This window comes from Sapajus apella, unplaced genomic scaffold, assembly GCF_009761245.1.
Source record: "Sapajus apella isolate SASKATOON/1434 unplaced genomic scaffold, GSC_monkey_1.0 scaffold96, whole genome shotgun sequence".
Taxonomy (NCBI): Eukaryota; Metazoa; Chordata; class Mammalia; order Primates; family Cebidae; genus Sapajus; species Sapajus apella.
In genome coordinates, this window is record NW_022437036.1 from 785,392 (window position 1) to 795,035 (window position 9,644).

Genomic DNA, 9,644 nt, shown 5'->3' on the forward strand with positions numbered 1-9,644 from the left:
CCGTGACCGGGAAGCAGCTCCCTCTGTTTCCAGGGGGCAGGGAGGGACGGGGTGGGGTGGTGGCCCGGAAGGCCCTGCTTTCCAGCTTTCCAGCGTCTGTGCCAGCCGTTGTCACGGGTGCCGAGGCCGTCGGAACGCCGGGCACAGGTCCCACTGATGACAGCACAGTCAACAGAGCATAAAATCTTCGCTGTTCTAGGGGGGCCACAACCCTCGGGGACTGAGCTGCTCCACCACCCCCGCCCGAGGCTGGCGGCCCCACAGGAGAGGCCAGAAGCAGCCCATATGCCTCTTGACTCACCGCCTGTGCTGGGTTCCTCCGGGGTGTGTGTTTGCTTTTGAGATGGAGTCTTGCTCTTGTTGCCCAGGTTGGAGTGCAGTGGTGAAATTTCGGCTCACTGCAGCCTCTTCCGGGTTCGAGTGATTCTCCTGCCTCAGTCTCCCAAGTAGCTGGGATTATGGGCGAGCCACCACGCCTGACTAATTTTTGTGTTTTTAGTAGAGACGGGGTTTCACCATGTTGGCCAGGCTGGCCTCGAACTCCTAACCTCAGAGGATCCACCCACCTCGATCTCCCAACGTGCTGGGATTACAGGTGGGAGCCACATACACAGCTCTCATTTTTGTTTTTAATTAATTAATTAATTAATTAATTTTTCTTTCTTTCTTTCTTTCTTTTTTGAGACAAGGTCTTGCCGTGCTGCCCAGGCTGGACTGCAGGGCTGTGATCAGAGCTCACTGCAGCCTCCTCTCCTGAGCTCAAGTGACCCTCCTGCCTCAGCCTCCCGAGTAGCTGAGACAACAGGTACGCACCAGCGCACCTGGCTAAGTTTTAATTTTCTTTTTTTTTCTTTTCTGTGGGACAGGGTCTCACTCTGTTACCTAAGCTGGAGTGCAATGGCGCCATCGTGGCTGGCTGCAGCCTGGACCGTCCAGATTCAAGCGATCCTCCCACCTCGGCCTCCTGGGTAGCTAGGACCACAGGCAGGCCACCAAACTTGTATAGTTTTTGCAGTTTTGTAGAGACAGGGTTTCTATGTTGTCCTGTCTGGTCTTGAACTCCTGGGCTCAGACCATCTGCCCGCCTTGGCCTCCCAAAGCTCTGGGCTTACAGGCATGAGCCACCGGGCCTAGCCTCTGTCTTTCACTTTTGGTCCCACCGTTCCCGTGCTGAGCCTGTGTGCCTGGGGTCCTGCACCTGCAGGAGAGCTGAGGAGTGGGTTCCGGGGGCCCCGAGGCCGCACCACACTCGCAGGGCTACCAGTGGCTTCTCCCAGATGTGGTTCAGTGTGTCCTCAAGAGGCATTGGCTTCCAGCCCCTCTCTGCGCCAGGCTCCAGGGAGAAGGACGGTGGGTGAAGCCTGGGGGAGCCGGGGCAGCAGGTGGTCCCAGCCCTGGGGTTAGCTTTCTGCTGGGGAGGGAACCCACAGGAGGACCTTGGGGGCAGATGAGCTGGCCTTTGATCCCACAGGAGCAGCCAGTGCTGGCCACGCAACATTCATGTTCCCGGCTGCTCAGTGCAGTCTGGCGATGTGGGAGATGCGGCAGGCCACCAGGTAATTTGCCTGGAGACCAGAGAAGGGGCGGGGCTTTCAGGTTCCTGCGGAGGGGACGGTGCTGGAGGTGCTGAAGGGACAGCACCCTCGTGGAATCCGCGGCACCCTGGCCGCCTGGGCAAAGACTGTCTCCCCCGGTGGAGCTGGCACCACGAATGTCTGAATTCTGCTCAACCTCTCTGGAATCCTGTCGATGCAGTCTTGGCAAACACTGCTTGAGCCTGAACGATTTTCCCATCTGTTTTTAAGTAAATGGAATTCCTCCTGTTTGCATGAAATTTACCCCAACTGGGCATTTTCACAACCGGCTTTGCCTGGGCGCAGAGGAGGGGACAGGGGGCAGGCATCCTGGTAACCAGACTGGTGACAATGTAGCCTGTGGGTGTGCAAGATACAAAATTAAAAACATAAATGATTAATGAGCTAGCTCTTTGAAAGGACATCCCAAACAAAGGAGGAAGCAGATTTTCAAGCCTTGATGCAGGATTCACTTTCCAGAACCTTCCAAGGTGTGGCAAAGCTGCTGGAGCCAACACTGTACATGAGAGAACCACAAGCTGCTGGGTGCACAGCTCCACCTGCATCCCCAGCCGGCCCCTCCAGCCTGGCATCTACGGGGGCTCTCAGCCACCCTCAGGAGGCTGTGAAGGCTCCCCGAGGCCTCAGCAGGGTGTTCCCCTTTTTTCTTCTGAAAAATGAGATGAGCAGGTTTTTCTCCTCCAGTATCCTGGAACAGCAGAGAGCCTTCATCCTTGCTAGAGCCGCGGTTCTGGGGCATCTGCTGCTGAAACGGGAACTGGGGATTGCTCTTCCTTCAGCCTCTGTGGATCAGCCCTAATCTTGGGTCCTGCTTGGCTCTGACTCAAACCTGACATGCCTGCTTCCTCAGGAGGGGCCGTGTGCAGTCCAGGCGCTGCCGCGGGGCACCTGGTGGCCTGGGGCTTCCACCCACAGGATGAGGTGCCCCAGCCCTGCCGTGTTACATTTTGACCTACGGCTGCTCCGTTGGATCTTCTGGTGAGTGGGAAAGACCAGCGGCACCGGCCAGTGTGTGCACGGAGATGCCGAGGTTCCTTCTTCCTTCTGCACGCTGAAGTCCTCTCCCTCCCCGAACGGAACAGGCTGCTGCCTCCTCCCTTCACAATGGAGAGAAACCGCAGCCACTTGGGGCAAGCCCACTTCAAGCTGGTAATCACAGCCAACTCGTGGGCAGGGAGGCAGGGAGGCGGGGTCTGCAGCGGGCCCTGGATGTGTGTGTGTGTGGCGTGTGCACAAGCTTGCCTAAGCTGCCGCTGACCCCCAGCGTCCTGGATGATTCACAGGTTGTCCCTTGGCCTGCATCGGCCCTTATGTTTTCAGCCAAGTCACAGCAACAACACAGGCCCCACGGTCACAGCTCTGGAGACCAAAGGGCAAACACCACCCAACGGCTGGCCCTGCGCCAGGGTTAGTGTGGGTTATGAGCAAGTCACCTGCGAGGACAGTGCCAGCCAGTCAGCAGAGGGACTTTCTCTGGGTAGAATTCATGGTGCCAGGCGAACCTGCGAACGGGCTGGGCTCCTGGGTGTGCAGAGGAAGGCCCAGTGGTGGGGCACCCGGGGGACAGACAGCACGGAGCCTCGGGGGCCCCTTCATCTCCCAGCAGCAGCTCCAGAGGGACCCCTCCCAGGACACAGGGCTCCCGGCCGTGGGGAGACCACCTCCGCCCACTTGCCTCAAAGGAAACACCGTCCCATCTGTGGGGAGACAGATCTGACTTCTTTGTCCTGCCCCTGCTGCAAGCCCCTTCTGGGGTCTGCAGAACAAAGTCTAGGCCCCTTGGGGGGCTTCAAGTCCCTTTAGGGGTGACTCTCCTCCATCGCACTCCCCACGGCCCTTGCTCCTCTTCTTGCCTTGGGGCCTCTGTGGATGCCCCCTTTGCCCGGGCTGCTTTCCTTCCAGGCACCTCCAGCCCCCGCAGACCCTCCTTGCCCACACCCTGGGTTCTTGGGGATCCCACTGCCTGAGCAACCCTGAGCCAAGAGCATGAGGTCCTCGTGGGCTGAACCCTAACAGAGGCTTGGGGAGGTCCCGTACTCCTACCCCTTTCCGGAGGCGTCCACTCCCAGGGCCCAGCTGAGAAGACTCCAGTCCTGGACCCCACTGGGACCCCAGAGAGCACTGGGGCCACCAGGAAGGTCCGCTTGGTTGGTCTTGTGAGACTCAAAGGTAACCGTGGGGTCAGTGTGCACACGGCCGGGGTGCGGGGTGGGCAGGCTCAGCCCAGAGGTTCTGGTCCTGCGGTCCCCCTCCCACCCGCTTCCCCCACCGGCGGCGTTGCGGCGGGGGAGGGCGGGCCTACCCCTTCCCCGCTTCCTCTCTCCTCCCCTCCCCTCCCCGCCCCCACCCTCCGCTCCCCTCCCCGCCCCCACCCTCCGCTCCCCTCTCCGCCCCCGTGGCATCGCGGGGGTTAATGCGGGGCGGGGCGAGGCGGCGGGCGGAGCCGCGCGGCCGCGGGCCAGGCGCCGAGGTGCGCGCGGAGCGAGGTGGCCGCAGCGTCTCCGCGCGCGGCCCGAGCCCGGCAGGAGCGCCGCCGCCACCTCGGCCATGCGGCTCCAGGCCCGGGGGCCTGGGCTGGGGCCCCCGCCGCCCCCCGCGCGCCGCCCCCGCTGAGCCCGCGCCCGGCCGCGGCGCCGCCCGGCACCATGGTGCAGAAGTCGCGCAACGGCGGCGTGTACCCCGGCCCGAGCGGGGAGAAGAAGCTGAAGGTGGGCTTCGTGGGGCTGGACCCCGGCGCGCCCGACTCCACTCGGGACGGTGCGCTGCTGATCGCCGGCTCCGAGGCCCCCCAAGCGCGGCAGCATCCTGAGCAAGCCCCGCGCGGGCGGTGCGGGCGCCGGGAAGCCCCCCAAGCGCAACGCTTTCTACCGCAAGCTGCAGAATTTCCTCTACAACGTGCTGGAGCGGCCGCGCGGCTGGGCGTTCATCTACCACGCCTACGTGTGAGTGGCCGGCGGGGGCGCGGGGCGCGGCGGGCTCCCCTCGGCGCCCCCGACGTCCCCCCGGATCTACCCCCCGACGCCCCCCCCGGCTCCCCCCCCCGATGTTCCCCCCCGCTGCCCCCTAGGTGCCCCCCTCGGCGCCCCCGACGTCCCCCCCGGTTACCCCCGCCCCCCCCTCGGCGCCCCCAGCAGCGGCTGCGCCCCCAGCGCGTGTGTCGGAGCGCACGCGGCGCGTCCCTGCGCGTGGGGTCTGGGTCCGGGCCCGGGACGGCGCCCCCCGCCGAAGTGCCGGGAGGAGACTGGAGAGATTTTGGAGAGCGGTTTTGGAGCGCGCAGGCAGGAGGGGGTTCCGGGGTCGGGGCAGTTCAGGTCGGCGTGGGGGGCTCGGGCCGGGTCGCGTGCCCCTCCCCCGCGGGACGGAGAAGTGCGGGCGCCCCAGCCCCCTCCTCACCAGGGAGGCCCCTCCCCGCGGCCGCGGCGCTGAACAAAGGACCGGCGGGGAGGGAGGGTGGCGGGCGCTGGGTCCGGGCTCTCGGGGACTCTCGGGGACCCTCGGGGCTGGGGCCGCCCCACCACGCGGGGGCGGCGGGAGGGTCTGGGCTCTCCTCCGCCATCCTCCCAAACCTCTGTCCCTCAGGCTGGGGGGAGCTTCTGGGTAGTTGAAGTGGGGGAGGGGCCCTCACATGACCCCCCCCACCCCAGCCCGGGCCGAGCGCAGCGGCCTGTCGGGCCCCACTGCCGCCAACGCCCCTCCCGGGCCCCGCGCGGCCCCCGCAGCTTCCGCACGCAGCGCGGCTCTGACCCATCTGCAGCCGCCGGCCACCCCCGTGCCCATCTGGGCTCAAGACCCCGTCCTTGGCGGGGCGAGGCCGGGGGAGGGGCTGCGGCAGACCCGGGACCCCAACCCTGGCCCTGGAGGGGCTGTCCCCGCTCCCCGGGGGGGGCTCAGGGCACGGCTGCCTCAGGCCGGGCTCCTGGGGGGCGGCCGAGCCTGCGCTCCTGCGCACACGGGTGTTCCGTGTGTTCCGTGTGCGCGCGCGGCCTCCCCGCGCCAGGGCGATAGCTGCTCTCGCATCCCAGCTCCACGCGGGCCCGCGGAGCTCTGGGACCGGCCATTTTGTGTGAGAGGCATTTTGGGATGGGAGTGAGGAGCTGAGTGGCGATGCGCTGGCCGGGCACCCACCTGGCCGAGTGGGGCGTGTGCCCCGCGAGTGTGCCCCAGCGTCCGTGTGGCCTTGAGTGTGTCCTCACCAGACCCTCCGTGGAGTGTGATCTGGGAGGATTCTGGGGTAGGGGATGGTCCCAGAGGAAAAGCCAGGCCACTCGCAGGGGGTCTCTCCTGGGGTCCCCTGGGCATGCAGCCTCCGAGGTGGGCCTGGGACTCCCCAGGCAGAGGCTTCTCGGACCTCCTGGGTCCCGAGAGCGCATCAGCCCCCGCTGCCCCCAGGATGTGAGTCTGGCCTTTCCAGTCCCGGGTGCATGCCCAGAGTCCTGGATGAGCCCCCATGTCCCCGGAACGGCCTTTCCTTTCGGCCCCCACCTGGCTGAGGCCATCGGGCTCTTGGTGGACTGGTGCTGGTCAGTCAGGTCCCAGCCCAAGGTGACTTCCGTGAGGAGGATGGGACAGAGCCCAGCCCACAACCCTCCTGCCCAGGTGGCCTGGGCCTCGGTGCCCTGCTCTGTGTCTGACCTGTGGTGCCGCCTGGAGTTTGTTCTGCTTTGAGTCCAGGACCCCTGGGCTGCGTGTGGCTGTTCCTGGCCAGCAGCATCTCCTGAGGCTCCTGTCAGGCCAGCAGCTCTCTGCCTGGCCACCTCTGCCCTGGCCTGCATTGGTCAGCCCCTCTGTCCCTCTGTCCCTCTGTTCCTCTGTTCCTCCTTCCTATTTCTGTCTCCTGCGAGTGACCATGTCCAGAACTGGGGCAAAGCATGGGGAGCCCTTGCACGTGGGGTCTGAGCTGTCTCCCGAAGGCCCTCAGTCAGGACGGCCCCTCTGTAGAGCAGCAGCATGTGGGGATGCTGGGGAGACCCTCAGCATCTGAGCAGCCCGCCCTCCTGCCTGCACCAGGCCTCTCAGCTCCTTTGCTGTGGGCACGGGGCTCCCTGAACCTCCCTGAGCCCCCAGCTCCCCGGTCAGGGTGGCTTGGACTCAGGGAGGTGGCCCCACTCTCTGGATTTTCCGAGGGGCAGGGCCGGAGAGCAGGTCTCTGGTCCTGCCTCAGGTTGGACAGTTGGGGCTGGCCGCAGAACCTCTGCATATGTCAGTTTTCCGTCGGTAATGTGGGTACAGCTGCTCCTCGCCCTGGGTTCTGTGAAGACCGGCTGCTGGGGTTGTCCCCCTCTTCCAGGCCCGCCCGGTGCCCTCTGTGGAAGGGACAGTCCAGGCTCAGGACTGCCGGTGCAGCTCACCGCCCGGCTGCCACACCCCTGCCATGGAGTTCTCTGCTGTCCCCGTGGCCCAGTGCATCCTTGGGGTGCAGCACCCCCCAACTTGGGAGGCCTGTTGGCCCGGTGTCCTTTGCCGGCCCGGTGTGGACTGACTTGTGTTACGAATTGACAATGATTTGTCTGTTTATTCAGCAGTTAAATGGATATGGAGCTGAGTTGGGCCTGGGGCGGCCGGGGGTGGGGGACGGCCGGGCTCCCTGGCTGCTCGCTCAGCTTTGGCTGGACACAGGTCCCCAGGGCCACACCTGCGTTTTGCCTGTTGCCACCAGTGTCTGGCTTTGTAGTGGTCAAGTTGTGAGAGCCTTTCTGGGCATCCCTGCTGGACTCGGGGTGGCCACTGCCTGGGGTGGAGAGGGCGGTGGCTGCTGCCCCATGACCCCAGGGCTTGGTGGGCGTCAGGCCAGGCCTCGCTGCCCCCGAGCTGGGGAGGGGCTTTCTCCACCTCGGCTCCTCTGTGTGGAGCTGTGGCCTCTGCTCATGCTGCCTGGGAGCTTTCCTAGAGGTTCTGGAGACAGGGTTTCCCTGAGCCAGAAGGGCATCTAGGACCTGCTCTCTGCCTGGTGGGGTGGGTGCTGGCCCAGCTCTCCCAGGCACTCCCAAATGGAGTGTGACTGGCAGAAGAGGCCCAGACTCAGCAGATGATGTGCCCCTGGGGCTGCCGCAGGGGACCCTGGGCTGGAGCTCCGTGGGGTCCCTTCAGAGCCTGAGCCCCGGGCTCAAGCCTCTATCTCCTGCTGCCCAGCTGCTCACAGCCGGGACCGGCCCCAGGCACTGCTCCATCATGGAGTTGAATCTCCTTGTCCAGGCTCTCCGCATGGGTCACTGGGCATGCGAAAGGGAGCTCCGCTCCACTCCTGCTGGGTGCCGGCCTCAGTGACTGCTCAGGTCGAGCCCGCCAGAGGGTCACGCAGCCCCATCTCTATGGTTGGGGAAACCGAGGCTGCAGAAGGTTGAGGAAGCTCCAGAGTCGTCCTGCTTAACTGAGAGGGGGCGGTCCCGGCTGAGAGGAGAGCTTGGGGGTGGAGATTGCTTGATCTTGCCAGGAGCCAAGCCACGTTGCGTGGCCAGGGTGAAAGTGTGTTTGGAATAGGCCGGAGGGGCCCTCTGACCCCGGAGCCTGTCCGTGGGGCTTGCTCTGCTGTCTTGGCTCTCGGACCAGGCCTCAGATGGGATCTGGGTGTCAGGGGCCTGTGGCCCTGGGCTGCTTGGACAGTTGCTGTCTCTCATTTCACTGCAGGGGGTCCCAGGGCTGGAGGGTCTAGTTCAGGCCGCCCGCTGTCGGGGCCCAGGCGATTCCCCCACACAGCCCTGGATAACTCAGGTGTTGCTGGGCACAGGCGGCCCGGCCCCTCCCACCCTTTCAGCTCCGAGGCAGGTGCGAGCCCTGGGAAGGTCGGCTGGGGTGGGCAGTGCCAGGCACGGGGGTGGGTTCGGCCGCTCTCTTCTTGGTAGGGCTGCTTTAGGTCTTACCCAGCACAGAGGGGGACCCGGGCTGGACTAGGGTCCGGTCTTTGCTGATGGAGCATTTTATGCAGAGAAAGAGACTCGAGTGTTTGAAAGGCCACATTCCCCTTCTTCCCACAGCTCCTGTGTAGGAAATTTTACGGAAATTTCCCGAAAGGTGAAAAAGCCACAGAGAGTGGCGACGTCCAGGAAAACCTGATTTCTGTGGCTCCTCGGGCTTCCCTCGGCCTGGCAGGAGGTCTTCGGCCTCCTGGCAGGATTTCTGTCCCTCACCAAATAATTTAAAGCGAAACTACTCTGGAGTGATAAAATAGTTCATTTTATTTTTTATTTTTGTAGATGGCCTCTCACTGTGCTGCCCAGGCTGGAGTGCAGTGGTGAGATCTCAGCTCACTGCCACCTCTGGGTCCTGGGTCAAGGGATTCTCCTGCCTCAGCCTCCAGAGTAGCTGGGAATACAGGTGTGCACCACCACACCCTGGTAATTTTTGTATTTTTCAGTAGAGATGGGGTTTTGTCCCACTGGCCAGGCTGGTCTTGAACTCCTGACCTTGTGATCTGCCCGTCTCAGCCTCCCAAACTGCTGGGATTACAAGCATGAGCCGCCCCACATCGCCGGGGAGTGATAAAATATTGTAAATGACTCTGCCTAGGTACACGGTGGAGTCAGTCACTATGTACGTTCTGTGTCTGCAAGAGGACGGGAACACTCGTGGGTTAGCAGGAAGTTCCTGATCATCCGCAGGTCACAGCAGGGAAAACCTCATTTATTAGAAATCGCTCCAAGCCAATCTCTGCAGAGATGTGGCCTCTACAGAGGCCCCGGTGGCCTGGATGTGGGCACTGCCGGGGGTTCTCGGCCTCCCCAATGCCGACCAGGCGGGAGGCCTGCCTCCAGTTTTGAAAAGGCTTAGATCCTGGAGTGTTTTGAACTGTGGTCACTTCGGAGAGCACAGGCTGAGTGCGGTAGGGGGGAGTGTCTGCAGATAGCGTTTTGGTCAATATACGAACGAGTTGATGGATCTCCGTTAGTCCCTGTGCTCCTGACATGTCCATGCCTTCTGTGTGCGCTCGGCAAGACTGTCTGGTAGCTGTTCCCAAGAGCACAGGACAGCCTCAGCCCTGCAGGAGTGACATTCCACAGACACGGGTGCCGGGCCAGCCTCAGCCCTGTAGGAAATGACATTCCACAGACACGG

The 9,644-nt window shown here is 63.7% G+C and overlaps 1 protein-coding gene across 1 annotated transcript in view; it reads left to right on the forward strand.

Annotated features, from left to right (window-relative positions):
• The first annotated feature begins 4,201 nt into the window (after positions 1-4,201).
• KCNQ2 (potassium voltage-gated channel subfamily Q member 2) overlaps positions 4,202-9,644 on the forward strand; it is a 70,338-nt gene continuing 64,895 nt past the window's right edge. The window contains 2 exon segments of the mRNA XM_032257013.1: positions 4,202-4,381; positions 4,383-4,537. Coding sequence (XP_032112904.1) covers positions 4,241-4,381; positions 4,383-4,537 — 296 coding nt within the window. The 5' untranslated portion in view covers positions 4,202-4,240.